This window comes from Carassius carassius, chromosome 41 (assembly GCF_963082965.1).
Source record: "Carassius carassius chromosome 41, fCarCar2.1, whole genome shotgun sequence".
In the NCBI taxonomy this organism is placed as follows: Eukaryota; Metazoa; Chordata; class Actinopteri; order Cypriniformes; family Cyprinidae; genus Carassius; species Carassius carassius.
In genome coordinates, this window is record NC_081795.1 from 13,961,343 (window position 1) to 13,987,014 (window position 25,672).

The following is a 25,672-nucleotide window of genomic DNA, read 5'->3' on the forward strand; positions in this document are numbered from 1 at the left end:
ATTGCTTTCATTAGTAAAACCCAATAAGCCCAATATAGTTTTATTTGGTAATATATATATGTGTGTGTGTGTGTGTGTGTGTGTGTGTGTGTGTGTGTGTGTGTGTGTGTGTGTGTGTGTGTGTGTGTGTGTGTGTGTGTGTGTATTTGGCTTTAATAAAAATTTAATTTAGTGAATTTTAGGTCACCTGAGAAAACAATTTGTTCAGTACATAACAGCCAATAGTTTTTCCTTTGAAATACTGACCCATGTGAAGGATTTTTCTCATGACATTGTTTTAATATTTTTAATTTTTTAGATTATGCTGAACCCATGAGTTTTTCCACAAATGGACCAAAGAATTTTTGCAAGGTGCTTTTTAGATTTCAGATCCGTTACAGCAATTTCCTGTTGTGTTGTTTATGTATTGTGTTGGATTCTGCAGGATTAAATAATTTTTCAGGAAAAAGTCTTGAATTTAATATACTTCATTAAATATGACAGCTTAAGCATTTTCCCAGTAGAAATGAAGGCTGGTGTGTGACAAAATAATAGGGTATTGTTACTATTGCTACTATATGAACTACTCAAGCTTGTCAGATTTATTGTATGTTTAAAGAAGACGCCACATTTTGAATGAATTCTTGAGTTTTCCTCTTCTAGCTCTGTATTTAGTTTGTATAATTTACCAGTATGTTTGTTTGTACAGTGGCAGAGGGACAGAATTTTTAATTGTTCTTTTGCTGGTTTCCCTTGTTTGTTTTATTTTCTATTTATAATCATATAACACTGAGCAAAAAAAAAAATAATAATAAAAATAAATAATGGGCTATTTATCTTTTGCTATCCCTTAATTTTAAATGAAACAAAAACACTCCAGCTAAAGAACACAGAAATAAATAATGCTGTATTTAGCCCATTACATCTTTATGAAATAAAATTATAATAAATCTACTGTATGTCTTCTGTTAATTATTATTATTATTATTATTATGTTTGCTAAAGTAAGTATTATGCATAAATGTAAATAGTTTTGTGCTTGTGTTTGATTCTGCAGCTTTGATTTTCTACATTTTAATTTCACACACATAATCAAATTTAAATAGATTTACGACTTTGTGATTTTTTTGTTGACAATAAATCAAGACATTTTCAGGTTAATTATGGATATATCTATCTAACAAAATTAGTTGAGCTATCCTGTAAAAAAAAAAAAAGACAAAGAAATAAAAAGTATTCTCACTTTCTGAAAAAGGCAGAAGAGGGCAGTAATGCATCTGTCCATAACAAAGATCTTATTAAATATATTTTGGTAACACAAGCTAGTACAGTTTATGTTATTGTATAACATAAATGTGTTTCATGTGACTTACAAAACCATTTACTATTAAAAAACAGCACAGATGAAGTTTTATAATTTAATATCATCACTGTAATAGTTTCATTCACGGTCATTGGCATTAAATTGGAGCTCTTATTCAGCTTTCATAAACAACTAGTTAGCCAATCAATCAGCAGTATTGCTTGCTGAAAGATGGAAACACATGAATGGCATTTTTAAACCCCGTAGAAAGATAACATTTTGTAAACACATGCAATATCAGAAGCATACCATGTCAACGGTGAGGCCTGTCAACAAAGGGATAAAAGAAACCAAACGAAACATTACTTTTCAGATAGAGCAGGTCAAGCAATGCTTGTTCCTATGATGTAAACAACATAAATAGCACTGATAACCACAGTGGTGATCAAAGCCTCTATAGACCTGTGGGTCTGATACAATGCCGAGACTCGCTGTAAGAAAACAAACAAACTAGCCCACGCAGAGACGGTGCAGGTGCACTCACTGACCCGGGCACAGCAACCCAGCAAGTCTGCCCTGCTTATTGCAACCCACAGTTGGGAAAACACCTTCAGATGTGTTAGGACGTTTAACATCAATAAACACTCTCCAGACAAAAGCCGAGCGGGACAGTGGACTCCTACACACCCAGATCCAGATCATGCTAGTCAGAAGAACACATATCCATGCCAGTCAATAAAGAAATAAACAGAGTAATTAATGGAGTCATAGTGCCCATGATCCCAGAGGCTTAAAAGGTGGTGGGGGAAGCTCAGAGCTGGTGGAAAGGAAAGGGGATGGCCGGCTTCCTGAGGAAAAAGCATCGTCTTTTGCGCTCCAAAACAACTCAGGAAGCAACCATAGCTAGCCCGGGCTTCGGACGCACTATCAGTTAGACGGCTGCACATGTATAGTTAGCTACTCTCTGAGTTGGACACTTACAGTAACTGACAAACTAACAGACGAACACATACACAGATACAAAACCTCTGGGACACTGGGATGTCCCCGCTCTGAGTCTTTTACGGGTTTTACCATCGCTTCACTGCCAGACAAGGTAAGAAGAAAGTTTTTCTGATTTGACGGGGCTTTCTGACTTTTCATAGGTTCAAAATTGCTGAAATGACAAGTGGAGGCAGTAGTTTAATTGGCATGGGGTTCAGCTGTTTCTCTTGGGTAAGGAATGATGTTGTGGTGAGCTGAGTCTCAGTGCCAATGTATTACATTAATGTCAAGTATACTTCAGTTTTTTTGTACCCTTCTTGTATTAACAAAACTGGAAAAGAGTTTTGATCTTTATGATTGTGGAATATGACTTAGTACATCTTGATTTATTTAGCATTGTCTATGTCCTGATGTTCACATGTGTCATGTACTGATTCTTACTGATCACTTTCTCTGGACGTCATGGCTCAGTGGACTGAAGTCAAAGATACCAGTCTTTGTAATCAACTAGATTCACTTCAGATTTGACTTTGAACATCATGTGGGGACCTAACTGATAGTAAAAATTTTAAACAACAACAACAAAAATCCCCAAAATCAAACTGTCAAAAATGTTTTCATGTTACCTTGAATTGCGTAGGCCTAACAATGTGCAACATTAATTTGCATTTAAATGACACAGGAAACCATGTTTTTGTTTTTCTTAAATAAACAACAAAATAAGTCTGAATTTATTTGAATAATAAGTGTTTTTTAGTCTGGCGAATGTGTTCTTTGACCTTGTGTAGTTTCGTTCTCTTTTGATTTGTTGGATTTGATTGGATTGGATTGTTTGTTTGTTTCCACATATGCATCTGCCTTATTTGAATAGTTTCTGCTAGTTCACAAATTAATATGCCATAGAAGGGTGGTTCTCAGTTGAGGGCTGGGGCCCACCAGGGGGCATCAGCAAACTTCCAGGTAATATTATGTAATATAGAAAAAATTATTTCAATTTGGTATATCTTAGTTAAAATGATAAAAACACTTACATTTAATGTACAACATCATACTATCATAATCATTCTTAACATTCATTATATAACAAAACCAGATTACAAAAAGTAATACACTGTAAGTTGAGAGAAGAAAAACACCTGTGCCAAGAGTAAACAGACAATGCTGATGACAGAAAACACATTTACTGCAATAACAACCATAAAACCATTGACAAAGCCATGCCATAATCAGTCTTTCCTCACATGCTGACTGATATCTTCCCCCACAAACCTCTCAAATTAGCTTTAACCTGACCCGCTTAATGTAAAAGGTTACACTTGTGACGTCCATCCAGTCCATTCCCGCTTGCAGATGCACACACTCCAGTGAAACGGAATCAGGATGCTACCAGCTAAAATGGGCCCTATAAAGGATAACCCCGGTTCCTCAGTTGGCATCCACCACAGTGGAGTGTGTCAGTAAGGCTGTTGCTGATTGCTCGCTGTGGCCAGGGCTGCTGTTGTAGAGATATGACATAGAGCACTTCTCTCAGCACAGATGCAGAGGGCTTTTCCTGTGGTCTATATGGAGCAGCACTGCAGGATGCAGGCAGCCTCTGATTGGACCATCCCCGATGACCCTTCACTAAGGTGCCAGCAAGAAGTTGCATAATAGTAGTGACAAACAGGGATGTGAACACACCACTTTGGGAGAGAAACCAACAATAGTGTGTTTTACTGCAATGACAGTAGGACTTCACATGCAGCAATGGACAAACATTTAAAAACAGCAGTAATGTCTTTATTTAAACACATTTTAAATTAATGTAAATGATATAAAATATTTTTCACTATTTATAATTAAATAAATAAATATGTAGTCTCATTTAAATAAACAGGTTTTGCAGATTCAAAAATATTGGGAACTATGCAATTAAAATCAATTTTTTAACACTAGATTAGATTAGATTAGATTACTTAGATACTTATAATTACTATAATTTCAAATTATTACATTTTTATAATGTAAAAGTATACACTTAAAATAAATAAATAACTAAATTAATGCATAAATATGCATGTCTAACTGTAGAATTGATAAGGAAAAAATGTATACAATTTAATTATTATTTCACATTATTTAATTATTATAATAAAATATACTATTTTTATTTTAAATAAATAAATAAATTATATACAGTATATATATATATATATATATATATATATATATATATATATATATATATATATATATATATATAAACAGATACATAATAGCAGAAATTATAATAATTTATAAAAAGTAAATATTTTATGCAAAATACTTTATACATATTTATAACAAGTGTATTTTTTTCAGTATAAATGGGTCTTTATAAATTATATTTTATACACAATTTATATTTTATACATTTTATACATTTGTATCACTTGATGAGAAATATTTGAAACATCGCCAAGGTGAACATCGTAGGCAGAACAGGAGCAAAGGATGCACCAGCAAACACACACAACAATGACAAAGTTAATGTTATTTGATGCTATTTCCTGCTCCCCAAGCCAAGCATTCACCCTAGTTTGCAGCCTCTCTTTATACAGTGTCTCTTTATTTAGTGCTCGTCTTAGATGTGGCGCCAGTTGTGCTTTCCTGATGTGCGTTTTGCCCAATCAACAGGAATAAGTATGTGATGTCCTTGTTCAGTTTCAGCTGAAAAATATAGCATGCATCTAATAATTGCATAATTAGCAGGGACAAATCAAGGTCAAGGACATGAGAAAGTGCATCCAAGAAGATAAGTGAGCTGCAAAAGCAAAAAAGACGAAAAATGCTTGAACTTTTTGAAGCCTGAAAGTACAATATGTAAATCTTGTAATTCCGCCCATTTGATCAGGCCAACTGGTCAGCGCTCTCGTTTAAAAAAAAAATAAATACAAGTTAAATAGCCATGCCAAGTTTCTGACCTGTACGAGAGTCCCTGAGATTCGTTGGAGGCATGACATGGCAATCCTTTGTTTATGCATCAGCGAATAAGCTATTCTGTACTGTTCATCATCATATTCATATTGTCATATTGCTGCCAAGATGCTTAAGAAAACAAGTGTTTGGAGAAGCTCACACTCCTCCAACATGCTAAGTTTCTTTTATTCAGGCCTTATTCGGTTGCAATGTGACCTCTAAGACACACTCCAGAGCCATTTCTTTTGTTCAGACAAAAGGATACAAATTGCCTGACTTCTTCTTTGCACGTGTGCAGCCTGATTGTTTTGTGAAATATAAAAATGTTAATAGAGAGGGGAAAAACACACTAACTCAATGTAAATCTTTTACTGTAAATGTTCTTAAAATATATTTAAAACAACAACAACAATACTTTAATAGTAATACATTTTAAATGAATAAAAAAAAATTCTGAAAGTCTTTTTAATTAACAATTTTAATTTTGCTGATTTCATTTAATTTCAATAGATAAATGCGATTTGTTACTAGATTTTTTTTTACATTCTTAAATAGTTTAAATAACATTTTATTTATTTATTTTTTATTTATTATTATTATTTTAAATGCATTTAGTAGTTTACTGCTCTTGTGTGCTCGCGGATGAATGTGTGTTTTCTATTAGTCCAGCCCACGAACTAAAGCAGAAGTGCTGCCAGCGCAGCTCCACATCACTTGCTCTGCTTTACTCTGCTGGCGTGGGTGACGTTCCTTGATAATTGAATAAACATCTCATTATTTCATTCAAATAATTTTTTACTTCTGGTTCCTGACATGAAGATCGATCGACATGGACTCTGTAAGTTTTTATTTTCCGTTTGTCATTATAAAGTGTTTAATTTCTCTGGACCTGTTCACTGTAATGAGCTCTCGTGTAATTTATAACCATGTTAAACTCTGGGAAGACTTCACCGCGTGTCATAACGCTGCAGTTTTTATTGTTCACAACTTTGATCAGAACTGTGTTAAATAAATGAAATGTTGGCGGATTTTATTACTAAGGCTATGTTGAATATTTATTTTAAAAATGATGAATTAGAGGGGGATAGGAGGCGTGATGCTTATAAATATACTAAAACATATAATATGAATATCTCATATGAACATATGAACTAAACTGAATACAATGTCAATAGTTAGTACTGTCCTCTCTGTCCTTCAATTAAATCATCATTTACACATCTATATATATATATTGTCAACCTTGTAAAAAAAAAAAAACTACTTTGGCTGATTTTTAAATTCGCTGACTTAATACTTTTCTCTTTCTGCTTATTAAGTAAAATGTTTAGCCTTCCCGTTTTTTAAAAACGAAAGATTCCATCCTCATTCACAGAAGATCTCATGAGGTAGGCTAACTTTGTTCTCCTGGTGTACAGTTAAAGATTTACTCCCAAGGGAAAGATAATATATCCTGGAAAAGCACAAGCCTTTATAGCGGGGCATATTCCAATGTCAAGATGGACGACTAAGATTTGCTAATGTTGGTTGCGTCAAAACAAGTAATCTGACCTTGTGGTACTCATATAATGCTGTGCTTGTTTGAGTTCATAATATACTGGTGATGAATGATGGCATGAGGGACCCTTTTAACATTTCCGTCCTCAATCACTGTTATGGCTTCAATGACACGCAAACTAAAATCTATCTATCTATCTATCTATCTATCTATCTATCTATCTATCTATCTATCTATCTATCTATCTATCTATCTATCTATCTATCTATCTATCTATCTATCTATCTATCTATCTATCTATCTATCTATCTATCTATAGTAATATTACTAATTAAAACATATAGGCTATAATCAGTTCTCTAAATTTCTATTTCACATGCGTGCATTACCCCATGACTTCAGGAGCATTGAAACTTCACCTTGGGGTCATTGTCATTGGGAGGTTGTCTTTGGCTCTCTCCAACATTCCAGTGCTTTTCCTTTAACCAGAGCCTGAAACCCAAAGCTATAACAGAAGCAGTGCCTCTGCCTGTCACATATTAAGACCAGTCCTCCCTCTGTTTGAGTGTAGCCCAGCCCTGCTGTAGACTTTGAACCATGATGGCACTGCAGTCTGTGGCTCCGTATAATTTTGAAATGGTAAATGCAGATGAGGAGGATTATGGGGCAAACAGAATGAGACTAAGCTTATGTGTCTTAGATTTCACAAGATATCAGTATTTTGGAATCCAAAGCATCATTGACCCTAATCAAAAAATACAAACAATAATATAGAATATAGTACGGGGGGGGAAAAACTGTTAAAATGCAGTAAAAACCCATTAACTTGTCAACTGTTACTTATCACATACAGTGAAAAAACTGTAAATGGTTTAAAACGTCAGTTTTCAACCAGCTTTGTATTTTTACAGTGTCTGTAGTATATAAGTAAATTAACAATGTGTATTTTTTCCCGTCTACTGAAGTCTCAATACGGGTCATCCATCAGACTTTTGACAGCTTTTCTACCCCTGTTCATGAATAGTCTGATCGAGCCCAGTGCATTATGGTCATTGAAGTTTTTTTTCACCAAAGTCCTTTTGCTCTGTTTTCTTTAGTTATGTAGCACTTATTTAAAAAAAATGTTTCTACTGCATAGACAGCCAATTTTTATTACAACCCCATCTTGTCAGCTGTGAATTGTTCTTTTAGTATCATATTATATGTAATTGTACTGTAAAATACTATCTTTATCTTTGAAAAAACTGTACAAAAGCATTCCCTGAAGTCCCTGTGTGGCACATCAAATTTTTATTATATTTTATTACATTTTTTCTGTTATCACAAATGTACATTAGAGTGTTTTGTGTTACATTATCTATATAGTTAATGTTCATTGCATTATATTATAGTTAATATCTAGTCTTTGTCTGTGTAACGACTGGGTGAAGGAGTGGCAAGAAGCAAGTGCGAGATTAATGATATTTAATGAAGACTGATACAGACAATACTTGAGACACAAACAACGCTGGGAGGAATGCACAGTCCAAGATGGTGGTGATGAGTGACGAATCCGGAAGGCGGAGGTGAGTAGGCAGCAGGAGAGGTTGACACAGGAACTGCGGGGAAGCGAGCCGAAGGTAAGTGGTGTTGCTTGGTGGTGGGTTGCTTAGAGTGGACGGGGTTCCGGGGAGAGACGGACATCAACGCAGAAACACACAAGAAAGCAAAGCATAGGTCATAAACATGAAACAACGCTCTCACGAACACAAGACGCTAGACAAGCCAATATATATAAGGATGAGAAATGAGTGACAGCTGTTGCTGATGACAATTAACGGATACGCCCACAAACTAATCAGGTACCCCTGACCCTTCCAACTAGTGATGCCACTCCTCTAAAGCTAATTTGACGGCCAACCATTCTCTGTTACCAATGTCATAATTGCGTTCAGCAGGAGATAAATGATGTGAGAAAAACGCGCAGGGATGCATCTTATCGTCCGAGGCAGCACGTTGGGAAAGAACTGCTCCTACCCCCACCTCTGATGCGTCAACCTCCACCACGAACTGCCATGTGGGATCAGGAGCTACAAGGATGGGAGCCAAAACGAAGCGGCTCTTGAGGTTGGTAAATACAGTTTCGGCTGCATCCGACCACCTGAACGGAGTACTGGGGGAGGTCAAGGCCGTCAGTGGTGGGACTAGTTGGCTGAAATTACGAATGAAACGTCAATAAAAATTGGCGAACCCCAGAAACCGCTGTAGGGCCTTACGGGAATCTGGAGATGGCCAATCTATCACAGCCTTAACCTTGTCAGGATCCATAGGTATTCCCTCGGACGAGGCGATATACCCTAGGAAGGGGACAGACTGTGCATGGAATACACATTTCTCCGCCTTGACAAAAAGCCCATTCTTGAGTAACCTCTGGAGCACTCGTCTGACGTGTTGAACATGTTCCTTGAGAGATGAAGAAAAAATCAGTATGTCATCCAGGTAAACGTAGGGACGTCGTAGGGACGATGCGGAGGAAGAGAAGCAGCACGGGACTTACTGAACACCTCCTTCAGGTCCAAGTACTCTGCGGGCACGTTTGATAATACCATGTTCTCCTTCTGAAAGACAGAAACAGGCACAACAGGACAAGCAGAAACCAGACAAGACTCATGACAACTTTCACTCCACAAGGTGATTGTGTTGGAACCCCAATCCACTCGTGGATTATGTTTGATTAACCAGGGGTGACCTAAAACAATGGGAGCTACAGGGGAGTCCATGATGTAAAAGGATATGGTTTCACTGTGGTTGCCTGAGGTGAGCAGAGTTATGGGTTCAGTGTAGTGGGTGACGTGTGGCAGGTCCTGGCCAGAGAGTAGGGTAAGAGCAAACGCAACCTTGGACACCTCTGTCACGAAGGTGCGGGGCTGCAATGCAAAATGCATGGAACATTTGTTAAGGAAAGTCTTGCAAAAGTTTGGCTCACCGGAGTAACTCTCTGGCGCCGGAAGTCGCAGCTCTGGCCGGAAGTGGTCCTGGGAGGTCTTCCGGGGGACGGGCGGCGCAGGCGGTGCGGTAGGCGCAGTGGGAGAGGTGAGTTGATGAATCCGCTGGGTGAGCTCGGACACCTGTGTCACCAGCGCTTGGATCGTGCGTCCGGTGTTCACGATGCTCTCCTGCTGCTGATCCATGCGGTTGATGCTGTAGTGAATGAATTCAGACAGTGAAGTGGTGCTCGCTGCTTCCATGTTTGGGTGAGAGTGTTCTGTAACGACTGGGTGAAGGAGTGGCAGGAAGCAAGTGCGAGATTAATGATATTTAATGAAGACAATGATACAGACAGTACTTGAGACACAAACAACGCTGGGAGGAATGCACAGTCCAAGATGGTGGTGATGAGTGACGAATCTGGAAGGCGGAGGTGAGTAGGCAGCAGGAGAGGTTGACACAGGAACTGCGGGGAAGCGAGCCGAAGGTAAGTGGTGTTGCTTGGTGGTGGGTTGCGTAGAGTGGACGGGGTTCCGGGGAGAGACGGACATCCAACGCAGAAACACACAAGAAAGCAAAGCATAGGTCATAAACATGAAACAACTCTCTCACGAACACAAGACGCTAGACAAGCCAATATATAGGGATGAGAAATGAGTGACAGCTGTTGCTGATGACAATTAACGGAGACGCCTACAAACTAATCAGTGCTGACGCGTAACACACAGACTTCCCCACAAAGTGCAAAACCCAGAGATCACGGTATACCAACCGTGACAGTCTGTTGAAAAAAATATACTGTATAGGCACCAAGATGCTATACCATAATACCTGAAACATTGTCACTGTATTTTCTATAGTGAATTTCTGACAATCACAGCTGCCAATATATTTTTACAGTTACATAAAGATTACTTGTCTAATTTCTTCTTGAATTTATCCAGTTATCCACTTATTAGATAATGCCACTGCCATTGGCTGTAATGCAGGGGGACCTGTCCCTTTTGTCCCCTACCTGAATGAGACAGGAAGAGGAGTTGGTCTGGGAAAGCGGTAGTATGGCTTTTAATAATATTTTAATAATAGTAATATCTTACCCAATGATCTAACCCGAGGTTCCATATTGGCTCCACTGTAAGGTTATAATTAGAGCTGGAGTTTCAGAGATTTTTTTGAGAGAGGATGATGATCTGCAATGGAACTTCAATTGCCGTAAGACATTTCAGTCACATTTTTCTTATTAACTCAACTTGTAAATCCCCTGTTAAACAGTTTAAGCATAAATGAACACTTGAGCGGTTGCGTAACTTACTTTCTCCTCATTCACTCCACTTGCTGTGTAAATTCCCTTCTTGTTTAATAATTAAATCCCACTGGTGATTCAGTGATCAAGTGACAAGTCAAGTTAAAAAAATGAAACATCTCTCATCATTACTATAAGCTCATGCCATTCTAAACCTGTGTGAATTTCATTCTTCTGTAAAACACAAATGTTTCAGTGTTTTTTTTTTTGTGCACAATGAAAGACTTTCATGGCCTAACTCACGTCTTCCAGTGTGAATGATCATGAAAGAATAAGCCCTGAATGGTAGGTGACCCATGTGGAAAAATCATGCAGACATAATTATTTAAAAGAGGTAGGAAGCCAATAACAATAGACCCTCTCTAGGAATGTAAAGCTTGTTTGCTGTTACACAGTGAAATTGGTCTACAGGCTACTGTATGCAATATGACTTCAATCTCAGATACATATTGATAATATTTTTTGTGAATTATTGTTAAAATTGCAGAATGTCATTTTTATATCACAAGGAAGCCAGGTAGATGACTGTTAATCCAAAGCTAATCATTAATTTATTATCGGCCCCTTCGTATATACACACACACACACAAATTAGCAAAACGGAAGTGATTCAGCACTGTTCCTATCCCCTTTTGTCACTAGCCATAAATATCCAAGAGGGCTATTCTAGCCTAGAAGCCTTTGAAAGAGGCAAACATGTTTTCTTGAAATAGACTCAGTTCATCAAGTTGAAGCCTCCTTTTGTTTATTTAAACAAGATGAGTTGTGTTGTGAAATAAAGTGTCAGATATAAGCCTTGGGTAGCTTATTTTAGCCAGAATAAATGGATGTTCTTATTCAGAGGGCTGTATGTGTCATTTTTCTTCCCATTGAGTATAAAAAATATTTGATCATGCATATTTGATTGCAACATCAAATGTTCTCTTCAGTATTAACCAAAGGGTGTGCTTCTGATTCTACCTATCATAAAATCATTAATCTTTCATTTTTAAACTGTCAGATCTGTTATCTCTGTTATGTAATACTGTTTTCTATGCTGATATTGTGATGATATTGCGATCTTTTATTTCTATGTGCATTGTACCATGTAATTTCAGATGTCTTGTAAACTGGAAAGAACCAAGGACTGTTTTCATAAAAAGTAAAAGTTCATAACAGCATCATGGATTAATGCCAGTGTACTGGCCTGTGTGGTAGTAATTTCCTGAAGATTAGATCTGTAATGGATGAACAGTTCATACTGGTAGTGTTGATGCTGATAAAAATGCAATTAACTGTTTTATCTCTCTTCCAGCATACATCCTCCCAGCGCAAACATGCCAGTCCTTAAGAACCTCCCGTCTCGGCTGAACGGAGGCAGGTTTAGCGTGGATTTGTCGACTACACATAGTGAGTTCATCCTCAGAAAAATGAGTCTTAACCTCAATCCATTTAAGGAGCCTGGCTCAGATGAGGACTGGCCCAGAAGCAATGGAGGCTCACTTCTGGATGGGCGTGTGCCCCGGGACAGAACCCCGTTTGAGGATGAGGAAGATGAAAATGAGGCTAATGAGGTGCGGCGTGGAGGATCAGGGAAAGGAGCCTCCATCAAAGGTACCCTGGAACGCATGAAAGGAGTCTCTCCCCTCAAGACCCTGGGCAAACTGGGCAAGAACTTGCGCATGTCTGGCAGGAGCAAAGCAAAGGACACCCCCTCCCCACACGGCTCTATAGGTTCAGCCTCACCCATGCAGAGGAAGAAGAAGGGCAGACGGAGTTCAGAAGGGAGCTTACTTAGGTATTATGGGCTGCAAAGAATTTAAAAGTTCCAATTCCTCTTAATGATTCCTTAATGGTTGATTAATGAGTTCATTACTTCAAGGTGTTTCTACACAAACTCTTAACAACTTTTTGGGAGTGGCATAAATGCAGTCCAACAATAGACCTTTAAAGGGATAGTTCACTCAAAATAGACAGTCCAACAAGGTTATAAAAGCATTGTATAACAAATTTATATGAATCAAGTGCTATTATATGTTATATATATAATATTACTAGTACATGCAGTGCTTTAAGTGGCCCAAAAGAGGTGCCGGGACTCTGTTATAGCCTTTTTTTTTTTTGAAGACTCCCCTCATCCCCTGAGGTAACAGCAACTATATTGAAGGGGTTTTATATACAGCAGTCAACAGACGACCTTATAAAAAAATAATAAATCCTTTTGTTAGTTTGTGGATTTGCTTGAGCTAGAAAGAGCTACTGAACATAAATAAAATGTGCAAAAGGTTTTGAAAAAATACCCTTAGAATAGGGTGACCAGATGAGATTGGCTTGGGGGGGGGGGCTTCGGGGGGGTAAGGGGGTTGTCTGCGGTCTTGGGTGACGGGATGGGGGGCTTATGATATTAGACTTCGTAGCCTATAATAAAAGATAATGAATTTCAAACTTTAACTAAACACATTTTTATTCAAAGATCAACCGTCATTACTCTTTAGTCTGTCACAAGAAACAACAACATTCAAATCATGAACTCAAATGCCATTGTAAAAAAAACAATGACTGTTGTAACGGTGTGTAAATCAGACCTTTCTGTAACGCTTATGCTAATGAGCTTAAACGTATTTTTTGTACACAGTGCCGCGAACTGTCAATCACTCCTGTACGCGTACATCACTGTCCTCCTCGCAGCTGCAGCTCTCTTCATCAAGCTTTAAAACAAAAAGGGAACAAAAAGGTCGCATTGTCTTTGTGTATATAGATTAATTGGATAAATGAATATCTAAATTCGTGCCTCGCCGCCTACGTTATTTTTTTAGAACTTACAAAAAAGATGCTGCAGCCAATGAGCAGCCGACAGGGGTTGGTTGCAGGACGATTCAACCTCTGCACACAGTTTTTTATGTTTATCAGACAATAACTACTCAATATTTTGCTTTAGTATAATTTTCGGGACAATTAGGGCCATATTCGGGATTCAGGACAACAGTTTAGATTTCGGGACTGTCCCGAATTTTTCGGGACGTCTGGTCACCCTACCTGAAAGAGCTACTGCATTACTTCATTATCTTGCGTCTGACCTGCAGAGATATCATTCAGGCTTGGTGGGGTGTCAGCCATCGATTCATCTGATTCTGACCGTTTTCTTTTAGTACTCAGGTCTGTAGCAAGGAAAGCATATTAAGTGTTGATCACTGTATTTGAATTTTTACGACTAGAGTGTTGAGTTGAGTTGTTACTGACAGCGGCATAAGCGACGCATGCGCTTTTAACTTGTAAAACTCAAGGGTGTAAGGGTAATGTAGTCTCTGCTCTCGGTGGGACGAATTGGGAAACATGCATTATGAAGGGTGCTCTGAAAAGTGGCAGCGCAGGCAAAAGATTAAAACCTCTATTAAAACAGATGTCCAAATGAGCGTACCATGAAGCACTACAAATGGTGTAATCAAGTCTCCCTGCACTCCCCAGCTGCTTGAGTATTTATGAATATATATGTAAAATATATTAATTCTGTATATATTATCAGTATCTTTAAAGCAATACTTTTATATTCCTCCAACTTTTCTCAAGTCAATCTTAATGTATCCAACGTGGAACTAATCTGTGAATGTTCAATATAGAATAGAATAAAAAAAACAATTTGCACTACTGACCAGCTTGTTTATAATTACAGCAGTACATTAAAATAATATGGTAAGATATACCAGTTTACAATATCAAGCAGCATAAAAGAGCTTTTAAAAAGAGTTTTGTTCAGCTAAGAACAGAACAGAAACTGGACACATTTAGCTTGCAAATATGTTAGGAAGGTGGATAGCAAATAACTACATAGACTAAAGAAACTTTACCAAGAATTAGATGTTTATTTCTTAGCTGTTCTCTCTCATTTGTTAGGTTTGTGTTCTTGAGTATTAGCTGGTTTCTCTCATTGGTCACATTTTCATTCTTGAGGGTCACACACAGCACTATGACTGCAGTCCGCAGAAGAACACACAGCAGCTGCTCTGTAGTCTTTTCACAATTTTACCTCTTTTAACATCATTTGCATTCACTGTAAAACCGAACAGTGAAATTAATCAAATGAAATTAGTTAATTGCACTCAAATAATAATGAATGTTCATTGCACTTAATTTAAATAAGTTCTGTAAAATTTTGTTGCAGTAAGGTGAACTTGATTTATGATTGCGTTTTCTAGTTCCCAGCATGCTTTGCATCAGAAAACAAGGAAAATAAATGTAGAAATTAAGTGTTATTTTGTGTGTTTTTACACAAGATTAACATAGAGGGACATAAGTTAATACTTAAATGTTTTGTTATATTCGAATTTACAAAGGTTTCTGTTATGTTGGATTTGTAGTGTTACCGTTGTGGTGAAGAGTAGAGCCTGTGGTTAGGTTGAGGATGGACAACGAGGGATTAAATTTGAGTGTATTTTCCACATTATATCAGTTGAAAAATAGAGAAAAGTTTGAGTGAATTACTACCTAAGTATAAGTTGAGAAATATCAATATTTATAAGATAACATTGAGATAACTTAAGGCAACTGGAAATGTACTTTTTAATATTATAGATTAAATATTAACATTTAAAAACATCACTTAATCTGTTACAAAATATTTTTTGAGTTCTGTGAACTTATTAGGGTTTACAGTGTAGATATTGTCAGTGCTTTTCCCATCTTTTATGTACATCTTCTCAGTTTTTCTACATTCTCTACAGTATTTTAAGTCAGTTTTGGTGTTGGCAAGATGCAGACAAACTAAGACCAGTGTCTTTCCTTCAATGGACTGTGTTGTTTTCCTCATCTGTGTTTTTATGGCCAGTATTTGTGCAGAAAACTGCTACTCATGGCAGAAGATTTGTTTGAAGATTGGCTCATTTTAATGAGATTTAAATGCATATGTTATATAAGCTCCTCAAAAAAGACTTATGGAAAAAAAACTTATTGAACAAAGGCAACTGAAAAGCACTAAGATGAGAAAGAAACGTAGTGAGATAAAAGTTTTAGGACTAATAACTTGAATCCCAATGTTTTTTTATGTGCTGATTTATTGCAAATAGGAGGTAATTTTGCAGTTACATTTGTTGCCACTAGTAGAATAGACACTGTTCTCAACAGACTTCTCCTCATCACCTTTCTCCTTTCTATAGAATGGCCGGAAAGTGCAAAGATCGCATGGAGAGCTTAACCAATGGTGACCTGTGCTCAGAAACTGATGCCGACTCTACCAGTCGCAGACTCTCCTTCATGAAGATGGTGGGCAAGGGCAAGATGAAGAGGGAGTCCATGCAGGACCACTCATCTCAGGGGCCTGAGGAGGAGCCGGTGGAGGAGGTACCCGACGTCAAACCCAGGGAGCCACTCTCAGGTAATAAGTCAACTGAATATGAAGCTGTGCATTTGTAGAGTAACCATTCTGCAACTCATAGACTCATATTCCTCTCAGTACATAAAATTAAGTAAACATTCATTGGCAGTTTAGCTATTCATTTAACAGTTGTTTTGTAATTGTTTGTGTCAGTTTAATACAGTATTTATGACTTTTGAAGCCTAATTGTATTACTTCTAAAAAATCTAAAGTCTTCATAACTGTGAAAGCATTAATAAACAAGGGATTATATGCAATTGTACAACTATCTTTAATGGTTGTTCCTAAACTTTTGACCACAGCTGCACTGTACCAGAGGTTGATTGATAAGCTTGTCGTGCATGAGCATAGTACATGAAAGGCAGGAATTTGCACATGATTTCATGCTCAGGTTTCAGGCGTTTTACTGAAAGACAAGGAGAGATAAGGTTCAAAACCAGCAACAACTTGCAGGCTCTGTTGGTTCAAGAAAATAAGCAAAAAGGATGTTAATGAAGGATCAGATTAGGACCGTCAACCTACAGTAACAATACCAGTTGCTAGAATTACAGGCCTGGGCTGTTTGCAAACATATCTTCAGTTGTAAGTGGTTGCTTGTGCATTTGTTAAACAGTCAACAGAGTTTATTGGGTGTTCAACCTAGAAGAATTTATTTTCAGCCCTACTCTTACACAATTGCTCTTACATAATTACACAATAATTTTAAGCAAGACTCTGATTAGCATGTTCATGTGTCTTCGATTAGAGTTGGAACTAAATTTTGCAGAAAGATTTATAATTGGGGAACATGTCTGTCAGAGCGGCATGCATTTTAGCTGATTTTCAAGACTTTTCTGCTGTTTTCACCATAAGGGCTAAAGGGCTGTCAAATTTAAAACCATCAATCTCTTCCCCTTGTGTAAATGCAGCATGGAACATGATAAAAGAGGAATCTGAGCAAAGGGGAACTGAATGTGCCCCACAGTGTCATGTTTGGTCATGTCTTTGCTTTGTTTCAGCAGGGGGGACAGGGTTAGTGATTTTTGCTGGTTTGCATGTCGCAGCTGACACAGCAAAAAAATCACTTTTTATTTGTGTATTTAGCCACATTATGTTGATGGGAAACCTTCTGGTGACCTCTCACAACAGTCATGCGGGCAAGTTAATCGTTCAGTAACTCTCAGCTGAAGAGACACGTGAACGTAATTTGGGTGAAGAGCATTTTTGTTCACGCATTGATCAGATGCCACATACAACATTCCAACAGTGAACACGTTTTTCTTAGTTTAGTCTGCTTTTTAGTTTCTTAAGTATTCCAGAAAAGTTCTTCAGCATGAGCTTAAATAATAGGACTACTTCTCATTTATTTTGCAGACATAAGTGTTGTGACAAAAGAAAGCATTGCACCATCCACCCAGCTGTTCTCAAGTGGCCCCACATTCCTGAGTGGCTTTAATTATTTAACTCACAGAGAGCCTTTTTGAAGAATGCTATCAAACATCTTCACAATGATGCATTAAAAGAATATATGGGACATAAGTTGCGCTTCAAATAACTTGTAATGCCACATATGACTTGTTCGCTGCACATGCAAGAAAATCCAGAAAATGGAGCAAAGAACAGGTCGGGAATGCTGTTTATGGAGGGTGTTTCAATTTTTAAATGTCAACTTCTGCTGCCAGATTTGATTTCACTTTAGTAGGAGTTGACAAAACATTCTCAATACCATTGCCTTGCCAACAGGCCCCACTGTATACAGTATACAGCAAATATAGGATACTGTATATACAGTTCCACCATTGGTACTAATCTAGTCATTTTTCTTTAACAACCGTACCATCCTTTCGATGATGTCACAACAATATAGCGAAAAAAGAAATGTTCTTGGTATACGAAGCATGTTGCAACTAAAACTCGTTGTTTTGTTTTGTGTTAAGAGAGCAAGGTCTATGCTGCATTCGGGTTGCTGGTATCTATCAAGACTGAAAGAATATAGTTGTCTTTGGGATTGGAGTGTAAGATGACATCTAACTGAATTGATAAAGAAACCATATAGAAAGGCGTTTACCCCTCGTCCTAGAGAATGATTTCCAGAGCTTTCCAAATTCCAATCCGCAACCTCCAACCATAAGCCATAACTACAGCTGAGAACCATTCTGTCATGGCCACCATGGAATCCGTATCTTGAGGGGAATGTTTGCAGTCGATGCATTCCCATTTATGACAGCATATTCCTGCATGCAAATTGGCAGTCACCCGTGAAAGGAATAGCCAACACTTCCACCTCATCCAGCTATTGTCCAACATTTGGCAGGAGGATTTGTTAAGGCATCTCAAATAAACCAACATTAAGTGAGGGCAGGGTAGCACTTAGAGTAAGGTGGAGTTTGCATTTTCCAAATGGTCCAATTTAGGTTTGTTCTGTCGATGTTGGCCATGTCCAATAAATTAAGAAAGGGAGTAGGACCGATCTGTCCTGAGAAGGATCATGAAGTCATTTTTGCAACCTTTAGGTGTCCAGTGGCAGGCGAGACCAGTTGTCACTTGGAAGCCACTTCATCTTACTTGACCTAGATATTGAAACAAAATTTTTGCATGTGGAACTCCTTCAGGACGAGCTCAGTATTGCTCGAGAAGCAGGAAATACAATCATCCTCCATTTATTAAATATTTCAATTTTGGGGGAAATATGTCTATTCTGCACATGCTGAGCATTAAATAGGGGAAATTAATAAAATAAATGAGAACAGGAGTTTCTGTGGGCTGCTATTCCTCAAGTTCTTCGGTTTCTTGTGCTTCGGCTTGACAGGAGGGTTTTAACTCTGAAACACAGAGGGTTAATGGAAAATAGTCCCGAACCTGTGGCACAACAAAGAACAGATTCCATTACATTCCTAGAATCAAGGCTAATCTTTTCCTTGTAACGGCTGATTGAGAGGTGTTGGTTGTGCAGGTGTGTTGGAGCTATGTTATAGGATATCTTGCTTAGTCAGATCTTTTCAGTCGAGTTTAAATCATCAGCCAAAAGCAAACAGTGTTATGTCCTCTTGGAAGTTGTGGTGCTGGTATTTGTGTAGCATATGTGCCAAATGTGCCCTTAAAAGGCAATACTTCAATCCCTGTGGTTTTCATTAAGGAAGGGTGGTGCTTAAGTGAAGTATGCTCCACACCATGAATTAGTGCGTGAAAATCTGTGGAAACAAAGAGCTAGTGTTGTCCTCTGTACAGCTCAGTGCATTTTAATGACTGTGGGATAAAACCATTTAAACTACGTGGATTTCAACTTCTGGATCATTGCTTTTCCAATAGTATTGTCTATCATTCTACACAACAGCATATATATATCAGTACTGTTCAAAAGTGTGAGGATGGTATTTTTAATATTTCAATGTAAGTTTCAATATATAAGTATATATTATATAACACTCAACTTTGTTTTACAGTTAAAAAGTTTGAAAAAGTCGCAGGTTTTATGAGCCGTACAAACAGATTGATTCATGCACAAGGGTAAACAAACAGTTCATTTCCCAGAATGCCATTACCTGCTGAATTTCTTTGAATTACAATGCAGTAAATTCCAATTCCTGTTATTCCCATTTCTATTCAACTTTCTCTGGGGCATGGCCACTTAAATATTCTCATTTATCAGTTAAAAGGAATCCAGTTCTTAAACTCTCAGTCTCAGACTGAAGTTTACAAGGTCAACTTTTTCTTCCTCCAGGTATGAACATCAGTAGTCCGGTCTCAAAGTCAGTGAGCTGATACAGTGACATGTTGTCCTTGGGTGGAGGACTTTTCAAGTGAATGAGTTGAAGAGGAAGTGACTCTAAGTTTTAACAGGGATTTTTCCAGCTTGACCCCCGTCTGTGTTAGTGATAACCATGACGGTATTGTATTTTATATTTAGATCTCCTTCCGATGGACTGGCACACTCGGGCTGTTATTATGCGAGACGCTTGAGAAGGTTGTGGGGTCTGTTGTGGCATAACATTTATTTGAAAAAAGACCAAAAAAAAACTTTATATTATATTATTACAATTTATTTCAATTTACATTTTTTTATTATTGTACTCACCCTGTAGTGTATCACCTTTTACACAAAATATTAAGCACACAAAATCTGTTTTCAATGTTAAAAAAAAAAAAGTTTTTCGTTAACAGCAAATCAGCATATTAGAGTGATATCTGAAAGATCATGTGACACTGAAGACTGAAGTAATGACTGAATTCAGCTTGGCACCACAGGAATAGATTAAAATTTTCAAAACATTGCTGTTTTTACTGTGTTTTTGATCAAATATGTCACCAGTATATAATATTCACTGTGTTAATATGTAATAGGAATGATATATACGTATATTTTTACTGGTTAAGCTAGTTAAGAACCATCTTGGGGACATTACATGCTGGGCACCTGTATCCATAACACAACATGATGATGACCAGCTCGGCTAGTCTTTTCAGTAGGTGAACTTGTAGACCTCTTGACTTTCCTTTCCATACTTGAAGCTTGTCAAAATCTATCACCAGTAATCGGATCAATTTGTTAGCCCAAGTGAATGTGTTCAACCCACAGGAAATTAAGGGATATAATGAAGGATGGGTGTGAGCGCTGACCTCAGTGAGGGCCTGTCTGCTTCATCAAAGATTTCTTTGGAATGTCAAAAAGTGCTGCTACATGTAAGAAACACAAGTGAGATCATTATAAATTATAGCCAGCAGAGTGCATTGGCAGTCCTTTTGACCATCTGGAAGATATATTGCATTCATGTTTTATGTTTAATGCCATAAAATCTTCTGAAGCACTTCATTGAATGGCCAAAATATAAATCCATCTTATCCTAAGCTAATAACAGTGGTCCTCAGGTTCAAGTTCTCATGATTTAATGGACAAGGACATTTTTTGGGATAATGACCTGCCATTTTGTTTTGCCTCGTCTTAAAGGTAGTTTGATAAATAACTAATATATATATATATATATATATATATATATATATATATATAATATATATATATATATATATATATATATATATATAAATATATATATATATATATATATATAAATAACTAATATATATATATTAGTTATTTAAAGCCTCAGCAAACTACCTTATACCTTATATATATATATATATATATATATATATATATATATATATATATATATATATATATATATCATAAAGTGCGAATTCAAACAAAACAATTTTGCTCTTTTAGTTTTTATTTAACAAAATTATCATTGCTGATTTCGAGCATGGTCCAGATCCCAGATTCAAAAAGAGCTTTCAGTTTAGAAGTTAAATTTATAAATTTCAGGTGTATGAGTTCAGAGTTTAAAGTAATTGTTCTATGGTTAGGCCTGTCATGATCATACATTTTGTGCTTTAATTGTGATTAAATATATAACCCCTTAACTGTCACTGTCACATTCCTGGACTCATTATATTGTGTTATCCCTCCACATGTGTTCCGTGTCCCTGTTAATTAGTTATTCTATGCACCTATGTTTCCCTAATTATCTTGTTTTTATAAGCCCTAGTACTTTCAGTTTGAGTTTGTTGGTTCTTGAACGTCTTCCATGTGCTCTATGTTCCCCATTTGAATTATTAAGTACTCTAATTTTGTGAATTCCTCATCTCCTTGTTCCTGGCTTCATTGACTCCTTGTTTAGTGTGTCATCACCCGCCCCCCCCCCCCTCCCATTTTTGAACACAGACGTGAGAGTGCACTATCCAAACTTAAATTGTTACACTTTGGAATACAGACCTAAGGTTGTTTTTTTTTAAAGAAGACAATCAGAAGAATATTGCAGAAGTGGAATCATTTCAAAAAATTTAATTATGGAAAAAGCTATAGAAATGTAAATTTACTGTAAAGAAGATGCATAGTTTCATAGAAAACATATCAGCATACAGTTTGAACATGAGGGTGACTAAACAATGAAAGAATTCAGTATTCTGTCTCTGCTGTGTGACTAATGGATAACCTCTTTTTCTTTGTTTTGTCAGTATTGGAAATCCTGCAGTTGGTGACAAAAAGAGATTTGTTTTTGGCTGACACTCACATTCTGGAGCTGGAGCAGGAGTGTAGAGAGGCTGAAACCCCAACAGCAGGTGGCACTGAGGATTTTAGCAGCCCCAGCAGCAAAGACAGCAGTCGGCGCAAAGCCAAAGATGTGGAGCTACTGTACGAGGCTCTGCAGAAAGAGTTGTGGGACGTGGTGAGGGAATCTCTGCGTTGCCCCACCGCTGGGCCCAACCTGGGCCTGGTGGTGCAGGTGCTCCAGCAGGAGGAGCAAGCTGATTGGGACTGGGCTCAGAGTGAAGGAGCTGCTCCAGGAGGCCCAAGGCCGAGGGAGTTCAAGAAACGCTGGAGGGAGGCGGTAGTCGAGTTGGCTGATGCAAACCTACCCCAGCATGAAGAAGCACTGGCAGGCGAGCTCGCAGCCTATCTGGATAAGCTAAGAGTGCGTATGGTGGAGGACCTTGGAGCGGCTCGGCGTAATGTGGTGTCTGTATATCCTGTAGAATACGACTCCTTCCAAGTGTACACAGAGAGCTACCATCAGGCTGTTACCCGTCGTCTCCAATCTATCACTAATGGAGATCTGCAAATCACTGACATATACTCTTTACTAGACTGGCTCTACAACATTTACAATAGGTAAACACCAGCAATTTGACAACGATCATTCACTCAAAACAATGTGATTCAAAAGCTGTATTAGAAAAAAAGAAACCAAACCGTGACCAGGGGTTATCAAGTTTGAAAATCGTGAAACTTTAAAAGTGGTCCTTATTAAGTTTTCTGAAGCCATATTTTTTGACAGACAATAATTATTTTATTTATTTTTTGCATTTAGAGAGAAAAAATTGGGGTCAATAAGTGATTTTTGTTTTTGAAGAAATTAATACTTTATTCATCAAGGATGCATTCAGTTGATCAAAAGCGACAGTAAAGACATTTATATTGTTTCAAAAGAGTTTTTTTTAAAAATATAAATTGTGTTCTTTTTAACTGAGAAATGTATTACAGTTTTCACCAAAAAAAATAGCTGTTGTTAGCAGCTGTTTAGCAGCTGTTTTCAACACTGATGATAGTAAGAAATGTTTCTAGAGCATCAAATCATTATATTTGACCCTGGACCACAAAACCAGTTATAAGGGCCAGTTTTTTGAAATTGCGATTTATACATCACATGAAAGCTGAATGAATAAGCTGTCCATTGATGTATGGTTTGTAAGGATGGGACAATATTTGGCAGAAATACAACTATTTGAAAATTTGAAATCTGAGGATGTAAAAAAATCTAATTATTGAGAAAATCTCCTCAAAAATAAAATTGTCCAAATAAAGTTTTTAGCAATGCATATTACTAATCAAAAATTAAGATTTAATATATTTACAGTAGGAAATGTACAAAATATCTTCATGCAAGATGATCTTTACTTAATATCCTAATTATTTTTTTTACATAAAAGAAAAATCAACAATTTTGACCCATACAATATATTTTTGGCTATTGCTACAAATATACCCCAGCGACTTAAAACTGGTTTTGTGGTCCAGGGTCACATATTAGAATGATTTCTAAATTATCATGAGTAATGATGCTAAAAATTCAGCTTTGCATCACAGAAATAAATTACATTTTAATATAGATAACAGTTATTTTAAATTGTAATAATATTTCGCAATATTACTGTTTTATTGTATTTTTAATCAAATACACCAACATAAGCAGTTACCTTTTTTTATCTTTCCAACCCCACAATTCTGAACGATATAAAAAGAAAATTCGGTGGCAATGTACATCAACAATGGCCTGTTTTGTATTTTGCATTAATTATTACTGACTGTATCCAGTTGTCAAACCACATACAGCAACAGCAAACTTAAAACTGATTGTTATAAATAGCTTCTGGTTGATATGAGGAGGTGAAAGCCACTCTTGTACCTTCCCATTCCTGTTCCTTCATAATTCAGTGTTTCCTTATGAGTGAAGTCCAGACTCAGTTTGTGATTTGCTCTTCCTGTTGTTGCCGCAGAGATGTCCTTGGAACAGTCACCATAACAACACCCATTAACCTCTCGCAGCTCGGCCCACTGCTGCCGGCGGAGACGGTGGAAAAACTCCAGCTTGACTGCCTCAATTCAGTCAGGGTAAGAACCGAAATTCCCAAACTTCATCCCCAAGTATCTTGTAGCATTTTCTGTGTACATTGAACAACAGCACATCCTGTCCACTCAAAGAGATGGCTGGTAACTGCAACCTGCACGGTCAATTAGAGTGCGGCATTTTGGGGTCAACGCACGGTTTTCCTGTCGACATTGAGCACTACACAATAGGTGTCACTTTGACAACATATTTTCCCCTTCACTCATTAAGCAACGTGAATGTCTAATCCTTTAGCCTATCCTGAAAATAGTGACATTAATCTAAAACTATATGTCATGCATGATATTATAACTTCGAACATACCCTATACTGGTGCCAATATTGCCGTCCCCTGTCCACAGCAAGGCTGCTTTTAATGAGTTGTTGAGATGTTGTGTTTTCCAGGGGAAAGTGACCAATGAGCTGTCTCAGGTTTTGGAGGAGGAGAAAAGAGATGGCTGGACACCCTGAACGTCGAAGAGTATCAGTTACCTCTGGCTTGCACTGTTATTCAGGTCAGTGCATGGACACATGCACCATTTATGCCCATTTATATGAAACAGGATATTGTGCTAGACATATGGTGACATCACATGTTACTTTAATCCATTTTCTCAGTACTGATTTTGTGGCCCACTGTTCCTGGCTGTCTGCAATATTTGAATCAGGTCTTAGACACTGGGTCTGTTGATAGAACCAAAAACATAAGACATGTTGAATGTTATCCGTGCACCTCCGTGTAACAAGAAAATCATCTCCTAGCTGGAGCTAAAATAAATAAACATTTCCCATCGTGCGCATGTTTCCATTACAGCACATTGTTTTTGCAGACTCTGTATTGCACCCTAGTGGTCATGAATGAAACTAAGCAAATATATTCCAGAAAATAATCACTTTGTTAAGATTATTGAGCAAGATATTTCAAGACTAAATTGAGGAAATATTCTTTTTGATTGTAGAGTCTACAAGAAGACCTTGAGAGGTCTGCAGCTATAAACAGAGATTTGGGCTCACGGGTTGCTCAATGCAGTCTCAACGGACTGGCAGATTTCCTGTACAGGTGGGAAAGTGATACTTGAAATGTGACACTAACGCACCAAAATTAATACTTTTATTCAGCAAGGATGCATTCAGTTGATCAAAAGTGACACTTTATACTTTTACAGTTACAAGACATTATTTATTTCAACTACATATGGAACTTTGTGTT

General features: G+C 37.3%; 1 protein-coding gene across 1 annotated transcript in view; it reads left to right on the forward strand.

Moving 5' to 3' along the window:
• The first annotated feature begins 2,118 nt into the window (after positions 1 to 2,118).
• The window catches only part of exoc3l2b (exocyst complex component 3-like 2b), a 30,192-nt gene continuing 6,638 nt past the window's right edge, over positions 2,119 to 25,672 (forward strand). Inside the window, 10 exon segments of the mRNA XM_059533635.1 lie at positions 2,119 to 2,212; positions 2,266 to 2,345; positions 2,347 to 2,378; positions 12,266 to 12,748; positions 16,101 to 16,318; positions 22,313 to 22,967; positions 24,353 to 24,467; positions 24,868 to 24,904; positions 24,907 to 24,977; positions 25,422 to 25,522. Coding sequence (XP_059389618.1) covers positions 2,119 to 2,212; positions 2,266 to 2,345; positions 2,347 to 2,378; positions 12,266 to 12,748; positions 16,101 to 16,318; positions 22,313 to 22,967; positions 24,353 to 24,467; positions 24,868 to 24,904; positions 24,907 to 24,977; positions 25,422 to 25,522 — 1,886 coding nt within the window.